A 16839-nucleotide genomic window follows, 5' to 3' on the forward strand; every position below is an offset into this window, starting at 1 on the left:
AAAGGAGTGGAGGAAGGGGAAAAAAGGGAAGAAAAATTGAATGGAGGAGGGGGAAACAGGGTGAGGAAAGTTGAATGGAGGAAGGGGAAATGTGTGAGGAAAAATTAAATGGAGGAGGGAAAAAAAGGGAAGAAAAATTGAATGGAGGAGAGAGAGAGAGAGAGAGAGAGAGAGAGAGAGAGAGAGAGAGAGAGAGAGAGAGAGAGAGAGAGAGAGAAGGAGGGAGGCGATTAGAAGAAGTGGCTAAGTTTCCTTGAATTATGAACAAAAACATGAAATAAAAAATAAAAAAAATACATAAAAGGAGGGGAGAAGGAGGAGGAGCGGGTGGGAGGGATGGAGAGAGGAGAATTAAGAGGAGGAGGAGGAGGAAGAGGGGGAGGAGGAAAATCAAAACAGTGAACAGAGGGAGAGGGAGAAGATAGGAGAGAAAGAATAATGAGTGATAGGGGATGGGGGAAGGGAGGGATTGGAATGAGGGGGATAAAAGGGGAGAAGGAGAAGGAGGGAGAGGGGAGGAGCCGGAAATCAAAACAATGAACGAGGGGAGATGGAGGTGGGAGAGAAGAAGCAGGGACTGATAAAGGAAGAAAGGAGGAAAGGAGGAATTGGGGGAGGGGATAAAAGGAGGAGGAAGAAGAGGAGGAGGAGGAGGAGGAGGAGGAGGAGGAGGAGGAGGGGGGTGGAGAGGGGGAAGGTTATAAGCCAGGCATGTCAGAAGAGTGATCAGCTTCCACGAACTATTACAAAATGAAGAAAGAAAAAAATTGAGGCACACGAGAAAGAAAAGAAAATATAAAACACGAAATAATGAAAAAAAGGAAGGTAGTAAGCGGCATCCAATTATGGGAAGCCTTTTGATGCGCTTCTGAACACAAACTAAAAAAAAAAAAAAAAGACAAAATATGAAAAAAAACTTCTATTAAAGGAAAACAAAGGGTGGGCAACACACACACACACACACACACACACACACACACATACACAAAAGAGAAAGAAAAGAGTTCGAACATGACACAAAACACAATAAAAGAGTAACATGTGGATAAGTTAAAGCCAATATGATGAAATAGAATACATAAACAAACAGGAGGAAGAATAATAATGGGAAGGGATGTCGTGTGGGAGGGAGAAAGAGAGAAAGAGGGGAAAATGAAGGGAAGGGAAGGGATGGGTAGGGGAAGTGAGGGAAAGAGACGGGATAGGAAAGGAAAGGGAACAAGAGAAGAGGGTGAGGAAGGAATGGGTCATGATTGAAACTTACGAGAAGGGAAGGAATGGGGCAAAAGAGAAGGGAAAGGAAGGGGACAGTGAGTGAAAAGGACAAGGGAAGGGGGGGGAAAGTGACGGACTAAGAAGGAACGGAAAGGGGAGGGAGGAAAGGGACGGGAGAAGAGCAAGGGAAAGGAAGAAATAATGAAAAGGAAGAGATAAGGATGAGGGGGAAGGGAATGAATGGGAAAAAAAGCAAAATGGGAAAGGGGAGGAATGATAAAAAATGAGATAGGGATGAAGGAAAGGGAACGAATCGAAAAAAAATGGCAAAAAGAGATGGAGCAAGGGAGGAAGGGGAAGGCTGAACTAATGAGTGGTCGTGCGCAGGTGGGTCGTCTTACCTGGTGGTTCTGCGGCCAAAAGTCGTGTCGGAGGAGCGTGGGCGTAAGGGTGGAGAGGCGGGCGGCGGTGCGGGCGGCCTCCTCAAGAATAAGCACCAGGCCGCTGACACACCTTACGCCCTTAACCTGCGGGTGGGGAAGAAGAAGGAACAGGAGGTGGAGGAGGAGGAAGAGAAGAGGAAGTGAAAATAAAGTGATTGAGTGATTGTAGGAGGAGGAGGAGGAGGAGGAAAAGAGGAGGAAGGGAGAATAAAGTGATTGAGTGATTGTAGAAGGAGGAGGAGGAGGAGAAAGAGAGGAGGAAGTGAAAATAAAGTGATTGAGTGATTGTAGAAGGAGGAAGAGCACGAGAAGAATGACGGAAGACAAGTAGAGGAGGAGGACAAGAAGAGAGGAGGAACAGAGGAGGGGGTGAAAAGGGAGAAGGAAAACAGGGAAATTCAATAATTAGAAAAATACAAAAAATACATCTCTTGAAACCACCACCACCACCACCACTACAAATGACATTCTGAAAACTTCTTTACAATTATACTACATTAAACCCAAGCACTACAACCATTAACACAATCTAATTATACGCTCTAACATTACACCCCAGACAACATCCTTTCCCTCCAATCCCCAACACAACCTTAACTATCATCCCTAACATCAGAGCCCAAAGAATAACATCCAGTCAGCCTTAACCTCAACACAACCCCAATTAAAATCCCCCAATCAGTCTTAACTCCAACACAACCCCAACTAAAATCCCCCAATCAGTCTTAACTCCAACACAACCCCAACTAAAATCCCCAATCAGCCTTATCCCAAACACAACCCCAACTAAAATCCCCCAATCAGCCTTAACTCCAACACAACCCCAACTAAAATCCCCAATCAGCCTTAACCCCAACACACCCCCAATTAAAATCCCCCAATCAGCCTTAACCCCCAACACAACACCAACCAAAATCCCCCAATCAGCCTTAACCCCAACACCCCCCCCAATTAAAATCCCCCAATCAGCCTTAACCCCCAACACAACACCAACCAAAATCCCCCAATCAGCCTTAAACCCCAACACAACCCCAACTAAAATCCCCATCATCACAACCCCAACTACTTTCCCCAACCTCACATCGCAACGAACACTCTCCACTGACCTGCTCGGAGAATGGTGAGGCCGCAGCGCGCATGGGGAGGTTGGGCGTGCGCGTGAAGGCCTGCCAGAGCGTCGGCGGGCGTGGGCGAGTGGTGCTGGACGCCCACGCCAGCTGCGGGGCGAGGCTCTCCAGGTTGTAGCCGAGACGCGACAGCCAGGCCTTGTAATCTGAGACGGAGAAAATGTGTCCTTTGTGACGCCGACAATGGTGGAGTGAGCGAGGAACTTGACCCCCGGCTCCTTCCTCCTTCTCTCTGTCTTTCTTTTCTTTAATTTCTCTGACTCTCTTTCTTTCGTGTTTTGTTTTCTTGTATCTTCTTTATCTCCCTGTACTCCTTTTTCTGATCTTCTGTCTATCTTTCTTTTTTTTGTTACTCTCTCTCTCTCTCTGATCTTGTCTATCTTTTTTTTTGTTATTCTCTCTCTCTCTCTCTCTCTCTCTCTCTCTCTCTCTAAAAGGCGGTGATATCAATTTCTCTTCCGTCCATTGTTATTCCCTCCGGTTAGTTGTAGTCATTATTATTTATATTTCTGCTCTTGTTTTTATTAAAGTTGAATTATTACTGCAGAAAATATATTGCTTTTAACTACTACTTACTGCAAATACCACTGTTACTCCTACTACTCATACTACCACTACTACCACCACCACCACCACCACCACCTCGACCCCCACTACCACTACAATACCACTCCACCACCACCACTACTACAACCCCTTCCCCGCTACCACCTCATCCCTCACCATAGTTCTTCCAGTGGGTGAGGTGGACGTTGATGGGGTCGTTCCCGTTGAAGCGGTACAGGGACAGCTTGGCAGGGTTCAGGAGGTTGTGCAGAATGTCTTCCCACGACGGCGACAACCACTGGCCTGCAAAGGGAAGACACGGAAAGGGTTTGGTTAGAGAGGTGAGGGTGAAATGCAGGTACGTAGGTAGGTAGGTAGATTTTGGAGGGTTCTTGGGTTATGTGACGCAACGGGAGGCAAGATAATAAAAAAGGACTAACCAGCACTATATAAACGTCTAAAAACATAAAATAAACTAAAAAACAAAACAAAACAAAAAAATCAAACCTTAATATAGTACTGATCTATAAAAAATGAGTAAACTTAAGGAACCGAAAAAATGAAACTCCAACCATCAACTTACTATCTAAACCACATTAAATATAAAAACTAAGACTTAAAACTTATAACTAAATAAAAGAGTTATGGATGGTTTAAGTAACATAGGAAAATACAACTAAAAACCCGCAATAAACAGCAATTCATTTATCAATAGAGTAACATCTCAAGAAACAAAACAAAAACAAAACACTAAACTCGAATACAACCTCCCTTCACACACCCACTCCCTCATCCACTCACCGATCAGCGGGTCATAAATACGTCCTCGCGGCATGTGCACCAGCTCCGTCCGCGTCTCCAGCAGGCCGCCGCAGTAGTCCACGGGCAGGTAGAGGTAAGGGTTGGAGTCGTACATGATGTGGCCGTACGGGGAGCGCATCATCTCTCGCACCACCTCGCCGTACTGATTGAAGACCATCACCGGGGTCCCGCACTCGTCCGTGGCGATGTAGTACTTGTTGCGGTACACCTGGGCGGGAGGAGGACAGGTGTGTGGTGTGATTAATTAAGGTACACTACGCAAGCAAACTGTCTTAAAATAGTAGAGTTTTGTTTTTTCTTTCTTTGTTTATTTTCTTATTGTCTAGCCTTAAAATGAATGCTCGCTTCTTTTAATTAACTTGTTTCGGTACCCGTGAGGGAGGGAGGAGTAAGGGTTTGGGGGTGTGGTTAGAGGTACATTAAGGACGCTGTCTTAATATAGTTAAGTTTGTGTCTGAAAAGATTAGAGGTTTGTTTTCTTTCTCATTGTTTAGTCTTATGATTTATGCTCGCTTCTATATTTGTCTGAGAACGCCTGTGAGGAGAGAGTACAGGTGTCTGTTGTGGTTAAGGTACACAACGAACGTGTGTCATAAATAGTTGAATATTATTTAGTTCCTCATTGCTTGTCTAGTCTTGAAAGGAATGTTCGTTTCTTTTAGTATTTTTAAACTTATCGTTTCCTTTCACCGATGTTCTTTTTGTTAGATTTCGTTTTTTTTCTCTTGTTCTGTTTTTTTTTGAGCAAGTAGTTTTTCGTGTCCTATTCATCACTACTGGAGGCTGCTGCAGAATTTCATCAGCGCTCGATAATAAGGTTTGGTTTCCGTTGTGGTTAATTTCGCAAGCTTATCTGTGAAATATTCCGCGTACGCGTTGCTATCGTGAACATTTTTACAGAGCGGTTCAATTAGTGAATTCTACTCGTAAAAGTATTTCTCAGTTTTAACTATTTTCATATCAACAAATCGTGACTTTTATTGTTTTGTGAATGCGTGGCCAATTTGGGCGTAGAAATGCACAGATTAACTATTTTTTTGTGCTGTTATTGCTACCTTCACAAAGAACGCTTTTGCTATATTGTTGACTATACGCATTTCGTTCTCTGTTCGTTAATATCCGTATTACTGGCGGCACAGTGTACGATTTTTATCAATATATTCTACCCACTTATTAGTACGAGCTTCCTACCATTTCAATTAGTTTGCTTTTGTTCATAACTGTTATCGAATGTTTTAAAATATATACGCGTGCAGAGTTTATTATTTGTCACACGACTATAATATTGTTTCTCGTCATTACCATATTACCCGGAAATATTATGCATGAATTTCCTATCATCATAATATATAATACCCTTACAATTATCATCAGTGCTTCATAACCCTTGCCACATGCATTAGTACTAAATCCCCTCCGTTAACCTGTCATTTACTCCCTCAGTCATCAGCAACTATATATTGTCACCGTACACTCAACTGACCCAGAAGTCCCGTCCCCTCTCCATAACTAGAAGAGCTGATTGGCTGGATGAAAGGAACTTGGAGTTAGGGGTCAATGTTACCTTGAATGGAGGGTGAGGGAGGGGGTGGAGCTTCTGGACCAATGACTAAGATGACTATAGATAACACAACTCACCTGGGCGAAGATGATGTGGCCGCGATCGTCGTACACTAGCGTGATGAGGTTGCCGTCGCGGGGGCTGTAGATGTGCGTCACTTGATCCGGGTGGCGCTGGTCCGTGTACAGGAACTGCGTCACGTTGCCGAAGTTGTCCTTGCGGGCGGTCAGGCGGTCCTCGTGGTCGTAGAGGTAGCGGATGTTGAAGCGGCCGGACTTTGAGGCGCGCACCAGCAAGCCGCGCGCGTTGTAGTGGTATGTGACTTCGCGGGCGTTTTGGACAATGGCGCCGCGGTTGTCGTACCGGTAAACGCCTTCTCCGAACTTGACGATGCGGTCCTGTGAGTCGTACTTCATGGGGATGGTGTTGGTGGAGTAGGTGAGGGACAGCATGTTGCCGTTGGTGTCGTACGAGAAGCTCCACGGCTCCTTGGCCTCCACGCGGATCAGCTGGCCGTCGGCGTCGTAGGTGTAGTTCCGCGTGTTGGTGTACGGCTTGTTGTGGAAGTTCGGCGTGAAGGTCTTGGTTTGGTTGATCTTCCCGTCGGGGTTGTAGAAGATCTGCAGCTTGAATACTTCCCGGTTGTGGATGGTGACGGAGGACTGGGACACGTGGAGATGCGAATTGAGTTGCCGTGAGAAGATCGCCGTCCCGTCGTGAATGGTCGTCTCGCTGTACTCATTCCGCGTCACGGTGAAGCGGCCGATGCTCGAGGGGCCTCCCGTGATGGGGTTGTAGGCGTACGTGAAGGCGCGAAGGTTCTGTCCGCCGATGCGTCCCGCAAAGCTCGTCACTCGGAAGTTGGAGTCATACTCGTAGGTGAACTTGACGTTGCTCAGTCCCGTCCTGGCGCCGTAGTCAATGCGGTGTTCCTGCAGGAGGCGGCCGTCGTACAGCATATCCATCTTGTACTCGAGCTCAACCTCCTCGTGCATGATCTCCGACAACAAACCGTCGCTGCCGTAAGAGAACTCCGTCTTTCCATCACCAGACACGATCTCCTTCAGCTGTCCAGCCTCCGTATACGTATAGAGCACCTTAGCGGACACAGCAGGGAAGGCAGTGAGTAGGAGGCGCCCCGCATGATCCAGATACTGCCTGTAGGAGTGGGTGGAGCCGGGGGCGGTGTAGGAGAAGACGAACCACCCGAAGGAGGGCTGGAGGGAGAAGAAGTGGGCGGAGCCGGTGGGCGTGGTGATGTACTTCAGGCCTCCGCGTTCATCGTAGTGTAGGTGCCACAGCCGGCCCGAGGGAAGGGTCATGGTGGCGGGCTGTGGAGGGGAGGAAGGCGAGGTAAGTTGAGACCAACGTGAGGAGGGTACAATGAGGCTCCAAGCAGGGCGAGGGATAAAGAGGAGGAAGATACGGACGATGAGGACGAAGGAAAGAATAACATCAAAGCAAGGGAAGAAGAAAAAAGAAGATAGAGGAATAAAATGAAAACAACAACGAAGATAAGGAGGAAGTGAGAATGGACAGAAAGAAAATAAGAAAAAGAACTAAAACGACAAGGAGAACAACAATGGGAAGGGAAGGGAAGAAAAAAAAGAAGAGGAAGAAAATTAAAACTACAACAAAAATAAGGAAGTACGAATGAGTAGAAAGAAAATAACGATCAGAATAATAAAACCTATGAGGAGGAAAATGAGAACAACAGCAATGAAAAGGGAAGAGAAAAAGAAGAAAAAAAGGAAGAATGTTGTGGAAGAAAATGAAAACAGCGAAAATAAAAAGGAAATAGGAATGGGCAGAAAGAAAATAAGAACCAAAATAATAAAACCGACAAGGAAAACAGGAATGAAAATGGGAAGGGAAAAAGAAGACAAAGAAAAATAGTGGAAGAAAATGAAAACTGCAAAAATATGAAGGAAGTAGTAATGAACAGAGAGAAAATAAGGCCCCGAATAATAAAACCCAATGGGCCATCCAGGAACATTGAATCTTAAAGGTTATTCAGTCGGGGGGAACGCCAAAAGTACTACGCCCAAGGTATTCCAAACTTTCGGATATAAAGTCCACATTTTCCTCACTTAATCTTTTGGGGCCCGGCGGTAACGAGACTTTTCCCTTTCCTTTATCGTCCCTGGAACAGCCCCCTTAATACAAAAGCTCCCCATACCTCATAGGAACAAAAAAAGAAGGGGGGCCAACTTCCCTATAATTCCAGTCTAAAAAGAGGAGTTTCCCTTATGTTGATAAAAAGAGAAATAGGCCAACTTCTTATTCATTTTTTTTGGAGGGGAGACGAGCGGGCCTTTCTCTCTTACTTCTTGTTTGTTTACCAATTCTTACTATACCTACGCGAGCCTTTTCGTGTTGGAGGCAAAATCGGGACCACAATAGGTTTCAACATTTCAACAACAGAAGGAATGAGGAAACAAGGAATACAAAGAAAACGGAGTACAAGTAGAACGCTGGATAAAAAGAAAACGGGGTGTAAGTAGAAGAGAGAACGTGATAAGGGTAGACAAAAGACAATCAGAAACATGCATAGGTAGATCTTTACATGGGTAGACGGCAGAAGTGTAGTAGAAGAAGTAGTAGAATTTGTTGGAGGGTGTGATAGAGGGTGTACCAAGAGGGTGTAATAACAGGGGGTGTAGTCTACTTACCAGCCTCGTGTCGCCGAAGGTGTAGCGCGTGGTGTGAGCGGTATGGGATGACACGGTGGACAGCAGGCCGTGGGAATCGTACTCGTAGTTCTCGCTCGACCAGTCCCATTGCCGCGACTCCGTCCTTCCGAACCTGCAGGAGGGAGAGGAAAGAGAGGGTGAGTCCTGGAGGTGTTGTTGGTAGAGTTTTGTTGGTATTATTGGTGTTTCCTTTGTTATTATGTGTTGATTTGCTGGTGGTGGTGGTGCTTCTCCTCCTCCTCTTAATTATTATTCCCGAAGCTGCAAGAGAGAAAGGCAAGAGAGGAAAGGGAAAGTGGGTCATAGAAGTGTTGATGTTCGTGTTTTCTTCTTATTATTTTTGGTGTTTCATTTAATAAGAGAAAGTGGGTTATATAAATGTTGATGTTCGTGTTTTCTTCTATTTATTTTTGGTGTTTCCTTTAATGTTACTGGTTGATTTGGTGGTGTTTTCTCATCGTCACCATCACCACCATTCCTCTCGAACCGGCGGAAGGAGGGAGAGGCAAGAGAGGGTTAACTACTGAACGTGTTGCTATTGGTGTTTTGTTGTTATTGTTACTGCATTTGTTGTTGTTATTAGGCTTGAAGGTGTTCTTTATCATCGTCATCATCATCTTTTCCAACGTACTTCATTCCTCTCTGTCTGATGTTAGTGCATTCCACCATCCGGGACCATCACTGACCTCTCTCTCTCTCTCTCTCTCTTTTTTTTTTACAGCAAAGGAGACAGCTCAAAGGCAAAAGAAAAAAAAAAAAAAAAAAAAAAAAAGATGGAAAAAAGTCCGCTACTTGCTGCTCCTAAAAAGATTACAGAATGGCCCAAAAAGAGTTCAATTATGGGCCACTCTTTACTTTTATCTTTTGTAGGAGCAGCGATTAGTGTTTTTTTTCTTATACACTGACTTTTTGGTGCCCTTGAGCTGCCTCCTTAGCTGTAAAAAAATAAATAAATAAATAAATAAAAAAATAAAAAATAAATCACCATCCAGCTTCGGCAAGACACTTAGGGTCGTATACAAGACATTTCATCGCTCAAGAACACCTATTGGACAAGGCTTTCGTAGGAGTTTTGGGCATTTCCAGTAGTAGTTTTATGGCCCTGGTGGTAGTGTGACCCTTCCTCTGTACAATGAACCTGAAGAAACACTCACTGGAACCCGACTGACCCCCTCTTTGACCTTTATGAATAGCTGATGTGAAAAGCGGAAGTGTCTTATGATACCTGCTTAAACCTCATCTCCTTTACTCTCTCTCTCTCTCTCTCTCTCTCTCTCTCTCTCTCTCTCTCTCTCTCTCTCTCTCTCTCTTTCTCTCTCTCTGTATTACTCTTTTATACTCTATCCGCCCTTTCTTTCATCATGTCCGGACCACCACTCCGTTAATTTGCTTGTCCATCTCTTATCATTTTTAAGTATACGACCCGCCAACGTTCATTTCTTACTCTTTATAGTTATTAAAATACGTTCTATCTTTCTTTGTCTGTCCACTAATCCATGATGCTCGCTCTCTTTTATCTTTCCATGTTATATCCTGCATTTTTCTCTCCATTCTTCTTTGTGCGTCTCTCTCTCTCTCTCTCTCTCTCTCTCTCTCTCTCTCTCTCTCTCTCTCTCTCTCTCTCTCTCGTTATTCTATCTCTTTTCTCTTTCTCTTTCTACTTATTCCTTCCTTCCGTTCCTCTGTTTTTTTGTCTCCCTCTCTTTAATCTTTCCTGCTTCTGTTGTTCAATTTTTTTTTTCTCTCTATTTCTTCCTTCCGTCTACTGTCTTTTAACTTTCCTGGTTGACGTTTATCTGTCTGTATCTGTTTGCTTGTCCATTCTCTCTCTCTCTCTCTCTCTCTCTCTCTCTCTCTCTCTCTCTCTCTCTCTCTCTCTCTCTATTGGTTGGGTAATTACTTTTGTTCTCTCTTAATAACTATGCAAGGAAAGGGTGAGGTCAATTAATCCTCAAGTTAATATAATTGCGTTCTTTATCTTGTCTATTTTTCATCTGGTGAGAAAAGGAAAGCATTTAAAAAGTTTTGTCTTCCATCAGTCTTTCTTTTCCCATTATCCTCACTTTTGTTTCCTTTATCTTCGTTTCTCATTGTTGGTGGTGGGAAAACGTGTTGCTTTCTGGTTCTTGTTGTTGTTAAGAAGAGCAAAGAAAGGAGTTTATCTAATCCTCATTGTTATCGTTCGTCTTTTGTGATAAATGAGAGAATAATCCCTTCTTCTGCCATCATTAACATCATCATTCTTCTTTTTTTTCTTCCTCTTCTCATTATAATTCTTCTTTTTCTTCCTTTCTTCTTTTTTATTATTATTATTATTATCATCATTATTTTACTATCACGAAAGACAAAGTTGATGCCTTGTTAGTAAACCCGGAAGACTAAGAAAGAAAATAGAAACAAAACAGAAAGGCTAAGGAGGTATTAAGGGGGGGGGGGGAGGTGGGGAGAGAGGGATAGGAAGGGAAGGGAGAGAGAGAGAGAGAGGGAAGGGAGGTAGGGATGTAAGAAGGTACGGATAGAAGGGGATGGGGAGGTAGGGAGGGAGGGAGAGATGTAATGAGGGAGGGAAGGATGGAGGAAAGGATGGAGGTAAGGAGGGAGGCAAGGAAGGAACGATGGAGCGAAAAGCCACTACATCCCTACAAATCAGAACATATTGTAGCTATATACATCATAATTTTGAGCCATGTTTCTTATTTTATAGAGCGGTTGCCTTCTCTCTCTCTCTCTCTCTCTCTCTCTCTCTCTCTCTCTCTCTCTCTCTCTCTCTCTTCTTTCCCTTTATTTCTTCTTCTCTTTCATTATCTAAGCTAACACAGAGAAAGAATGACCCTATCTTCTTTTCCTTCTCTTTCCTTTTCCTTTCCGTTTATATCTTTCTCCATTTTCGCTTTCCCTGTTCTTCCATTTTCCCCTTTATCATCTCGCTCTCTCTCAAAAATAATAAAAAGGGAGAAAGAAAGCGTGACCTCATTACTTTCTTTCTCCTTTCTCCTTTCCCTCTGTTTTATCCTTTATCTTCTCTTCCACCTCTCCTTTCTTCGTTCCCACAACCATCAGGAAGTAGGACGCTATGCCGCAAAATAGGTAAGTTTCCCAATTAGATACAAGTTCGTTCTCTAACGTGTATAAGAATCAAGTGCGGAGGAGGGGGAAGGGGCAAGAAGGGGAGGGGGGGGAGGAGGGAGATGTGCGGAGGAGGGGGATGGGTTAAGAAGGGGGGGAGGAGGGAGATGTAGGTAAGAGGGAAGGAAGAAAGAGAGAGAGGGACGAGGTGACTATTTGACTGATAAATGGGGGGAGTAAGGGGATGGGGGAAGAGGGAGAGGGAGAATAGGAGAGGGAGTCAGGTGAGGATAGAAGGGAAGGAAAGAGAAAGAGGAGGGGAAGAAAGGGATGGGAAGAGAGAACTGGGAACGAAAGAAGGACGGATTAAAAAGGAGAGAGAATGAGGTGAGGATGTAAGAGAAGGTGGAAAGGGAAGGGAGATGAAGAAGGGAGGAGGAAAAGGGAAGAGGAATGATGAGAGAAAGAGGAGGGGAGAAAAGGGGAAAGGGGGAGGGGAGTGAAGAGGGAAGAGGAGGGGAAGAAAGGGATGGAAAGGGGAATGAAGAAGGAGAGAGGAGGGGATGAGAGGGATGGAAAGGGGAATGAAGAGGGTGAGAGGAGGGGAAGAAAGAGATGGAAAGAGGAATGAAGAAGGAGAGAGGAGGGGAAGAAAGAGAAGGCAAGGGGAATGATTAAGGAGGGAGGAGGGGAAGAAAGAGAAGGAAAGGGGAATGATTAAGGAGGGAGGAGGGGAAGAAAGAGAAGGAAAGGGGAATGATTAAGGAGAGAGGAGGGGAAGAAAGAGAAGGAAAGAAAGCAGCGGAAACGAAAGAAAAACGGTTTAAGTGGGCACGAAAAAGATTGTATTTACTGAATGGTTTAGAAAAGTGAGTGAAGGTTTTTTTTAAAGTTTTTGTTAAGTTTATTCCATCTCTATATTTTCAACAACGAGTAAAATTACGCCGATACTCCATTAGTCAGTTTTCCTTTCACTGAGTAGATAATAAAAAAAAAAAACACGTAATATGATTTTTTAAGTTTTCTAATTAATGCCACTTAAAAAAAATGAATATATCGTCCTTTTTTTTCAGCAGTAAGTTATTGACCAAATTTTTTTTTTTCCTTTCCCGCCGGAGTGAATAAAAGCGAAGACAAAGTTTGGGACGTAATAAGGATCGCGGGAGGCGCCTCAAACCCCATTACAAAGTTGGCATTTCCTGCAGGGCGCCGCCTATCCCGGATCAGAGAACTATCGGCAAACACGACAGCGGCCTCTTCCTCCTCCCCCTCCCCCTGTTGCTCTTAACTTCATCTTCCTTTTTAATATTACACCTCCCGATACAACTCTTCCTTTTTCTCTCCTATACCAATTCTTCCTACTTCACTCGGGTCATACTCCTCTTCTTCTTCCGGTTATTTGGCTTTTCCATAATCTAAGCACTATCGAATCTCCTTCCTTCCTTCCTCTTACCTCCTCTTCCTTTTTTAATATCACACCTCCCGATACAACTCTTCCTTTTTCTCTTCTATACCAATTCTTCCTACTTCACTCTGGTTATACTCCTCTTCTTTTTCCGGTTATTTTTCTTTTCCATAATCTAAGCACTATCGAATCTCCTTCCTTCCTTCCTCTTACCTCCTCTTCCAATCTTAATATCACACCTACCGATACAACTCTTCCTTTTCCTCTTCTATACCAATTCTTCCTACTTCACTAGGGTTATATTCCTCTTCTTCTTCCGGTTATTTGGCTTTTCCATAATCTAAGCACTATCGGATCTGCTTCCTTCCTCATACCTCCTCTTCCAATCTTAATATCACACCTCCCGATACAACTCTTCCTTTTTCTCTTCTATACCAATTCTTCCTACTTCACTCGGGTTATGCTCCTCTTCTTCTTCCGGTTATTTGGCTTTTCCATAATCTAAGCACTATCGAATCTCCTTCCTTCCTTCCTCTTACCTCCTCTTCCTTTTTTAATATCACACCTCCCGATACAACTCTTCCTTTTTCTCTTCTATACCAATTCTTCCTACTTCACTCGGGTTATGCTCCTCTTCTTCTTCCGGTTATTTTTCTTTTCCATAATCTAAGCACTCGGATCTGCTTCTTTCCTTCCTTCCTCTTACCTCCTCTTCTTACTTTAAAATCATACCCACCGATACTCTTCTTCCTCCTTCCTTTGTTTACTGTTCTTCTTCAAAATCTTAACCAAACACTACCGGATTTGCTTACTTTCATTTGTTTTTCTTCATTCGTTTATTTTCTCATATTAAAAAAAAGCAGTGCACCCGTGAAGGAAGATCTAGTCTGCATCCTTTCACCCAAGTCACTTACCTGATGATCTCTTACGGGACAGGTAGGATCGTGAGACTAATAATAAACATATCCTAAACATCGGGAATCACAGATGTACCCTCATGACATCTAGAACAGGTAAAGTGGACTGTTTCTCACCTGTCGTACGTCACGTTGAGGGATGAGAGCCAGTTGCCCAGCGTGAGGGAGGTCGGGTGGCCGTTCTTGTCGTAGGTGAGGCGTAGGAGAGGCTTGCTGGATCCGTCTGTCAGGGATTCGGTGTGGGATGTGCCGTCCCAGGCCCGCCGCAGCACCCGTGACCCGTTGACCTGCGGAATACGTGACGAGGAAGGCTGTAGAAGGGACTGAGGGTGAACGGCGTACAGGTGACTAATGCACAGGTAGTTACTAGGAGCTGGGAAGGTAGTAGGAAAGGTGTTAAAGGTAGAAGAAAAGGAGGAAAGGCAAGGAATGAAGAGGTAAGCTTAGGAGTAGAGAATGAGACAGAGAAGAGACAATGGAAAAGGAACTCAGAACGAATGGAGAGAACCGTAGGATGGAAGGAAGGATGGCGAAATAGGGAAGAAGGGATAGGAGCATCTAGTGACGCTTAATAGTAGAATGGGACATAATTAAGACCATGGAAAAGGTGCTCTGTCAAGAAGGATAGATAGGAGAGAGACATAAAATAAAAGGATGCTAAGGCTGGCTAAAATAGGTGAGAGGGGGACATCTGGTAGGGCTAAAAAGGAAAACGGAACATAAGGCAGAAAAAATAGTGAAATAGGGAAGAAGGGGACAGCTGATATGGCTTAACAGTAAAATGGGAGAGATAACGCAATTGAAAGGGAACTCAGTAGGAATGGGTAGATAGAAGAGAACCGAAGGAAGGATAGACGGCGAAATAGGGAATAGGGAGACACCTGGCGGGGTTTAATTACCTGGCTGGAAGTGAGGTGAGACGAGGGGGGAGAGGGGAGGGGAGGGGACTGTGGGAAGGTGTGATTAAGGGCCAAATTGGTTGTCTGTTAATTAAATGGCTGCTGTCTGTATTGCGAGAGAGAGAGAGAGAGAGAGAGAGAGAGAGAGAGAGAGAGAGAGAGAGAGAGAGAGAGAGAGAGAGAGAGAGAGAGAGAGAGAGAGAGAGAGTACTGGTGTGTGAGTGACTTTGTGAGTGGGAGTGAGGTGGAGTGAGAGAGGAGTAGGAGTGAGGGTGGAGTAGGAGTGGGAGTAGGAGTGGGTGGGTGACTTTCGGAGGGAGTGTGAGGGGGGGTGAGGGTGAGGGGGGGGGGGTGAGGGAGCGTTCCAGCCACAGAGACGAGAAGCAACAAAGAGGCTTAGCATTAATGAGTCTCTTTAGGGCGCGGGCTGACTTACAGGTAGAGGTGGATGTCATTATAGAGACGTGGAAGCGGCTTAAGAAGTTATAATGATCAAACTCTGCGATGTGTGTGTGCGTGTGCGTGTGTGTGTGAGTGCGTGTGCGAGTCTGCAAGTGGGAGAGAGAGAGAGAGAGAGAGAGACAGAGAGAGACCACTACCACTATCAAACTATGCAATGTGTGCGTGTGTGTGTGTGTGTGTGTGTGTGTGTGTGTGTGAAAGTCCGCAAGTGAGAGAGAAAGAGAGAGGCAGAGATACGACTACCACTACTATCCTCAAGCTGCGATGTGTGCGTGTGTGTGTGCGTGTGTGATAGTTTGCAAGTGAGAGACAGACAGAGAGAGAGAAGAGACGGAAAGACCACCACCAATACTACCATAAGTTTTCTTTTTTACGGCAAAGGGAGGCAGCTCAAGGGCAAAAAATAAAAACAACAAATAAAAAAAAATAAGCTAACAAAGAAAGCCCGCTAGACGCTGCTCCGGACTAAAGAAAAAGGAAGGAGAAGCCAGAAGAAAGAGAGGTCTTGATACTCTCCGCCACCATCACCACCATCAACACTTACCAGCAACACCGTCTCCACCACCCTCTCCTGCCGGTGTCTCTCGCCCACGCCGTAGCTGATGGTGAGGGCGTTGGGGGGTCCCGGGGCCATAGCGACCTCGTAGCGATGGACGGCGGGGAGGAGCGAGGCCTGGGTGGGTAGGGACACTTCCAGCAGGGGCGAGGAGGCCGTGGCGAGGGCGCGGGCGTAGCCTCCCCATGGCAGAGTCTGGTGCCACGTCCCGTTGGCCCACACGCGAAGATCTGAGCTCACTTCACCTGCGGAGGAGAGAGAGAGAGGAAGGGTTAGTGTTGGAGGAGGAGAAGGAGGAGGAAGAGGAGGAGAAAAAGAAGATATCAAGGACTGAGCTGATTGATTTTCACCTGTTGAGAAATGAAGAATGACCAGAAAGATAAGGGTGGGGACGAATAGGAGGAGGAGGAGCAGAATGTATAGGAGGAGGACGAAGAAGAGGAAGTAAAACAAAATCATAACACACAAATCGACATTTCACCGTCACAATCTCGCCCACTAAACCGTTTAATATCTCAGGTAAGTTGACGCCACTCTAACACTCTTCTTCCTCTCCCATTTTTCCCTTCCCTTCTTCTTTCACCTCCCTCCCCCGTTTACGAGGTGACAACACTCCTCGTTCCTTGAGAGTCTGCTTGTTTTTGTGATAAAGACAAGGATATCAATTTACAGGGTTCAATATGTGTGTGTGTGTGTGTGTGTGTGTGTGAGAGAGAGAGAGAGAGAGAGAGAGAGAGAGAGAGAGAGAGAGAGAGAGAGAGAGAGAGAGAGAGAGAGAGAGAGAGAGAGAGAGAGAGAGAGAGAGAGAGAGAGAGAGAGAGAGAGAGAGAGAGAGAGAGAGAGAGAGAGAGAGAGAGAGAGAGAGAGAGAGAGTTGATACGTTCTTCTAGACACAGTGATAAGGTTTTCATATGTTTGTTGTGTTCATTAATTAGGGAAGTTTAGCTAGGTAAGTGTCAAATCTTTAGCGAGGCATCAGAGGTGTGCTTATCTGACTGACACACCTGGTTTACCTATTCACTCTAATATACACCTGGAGAGTGACCGAGCCAACATCTATTGATTTTCATTAAAGAGCGCCTATTTCTCCTTCACAAACATGCCTCTTATCCTGTCAACGTTCCAGA

The 16839-nt window shown here is 45.0% G+C and overlaps 1 protein-coding gene across 6 annotated transcripts in view; it reads right to left on the reverse strand.

Moving 5' to 3' along the window:
- The window catches only part of LOC127000431 (teneurin-a-like), a 382877-nt gene that overhangs the window by 9531 nt on the left and 356507 nt on the right, over positions 1–16839 (reverse strand). For all 6 annotated transcript variants that reach the window (XM_050864152.1, XM_050864150.1, XM_050864149.1 and 3 more), the window contains 8 exons: positions 15701–15957; positions 13913–14082; positions 8387–8519; positions 5792–7045; positions 4133–4361; positions 3509–3634; positions 2765–2931; positions 1617–1742 (listed from right to left, as the gene is read on the reverse strand). In XM_050864152.1, coding sequence (XP_050720109.1) covers positions 1617–1742; positions 2765–2931; positions 3509–3634; positions 4133–4361; positions 5792–7045; positions 8387–8519; positions 13913–14082; positions 15701–15957 — 2462 coding nt within the window. The remainder of the gene's footprint in view (positions 1–1616; positions 1743–2764; positions 2932–3508; positions 3635–4132; positions 4362–5791; positions 7046–8386; positions 8520–13912; positions 14083–15700; positions 15958–16839) is intronic.

This window comes from Eriocheir sinensis, chromosome 18, assembly GCF_024679095.1.
Source record: "Eriocheir sinensis breed Jianghai 21 chromosome 18, ASM2467909v1, whole genome shotgun sequence".
Classification (NCBI taxonomy): Eukaryota; Metazoa; Arthropoda; class Malacostraca; order Decapoda; family Varunidae; genus Eriocheir; species Eriocheir sinensis.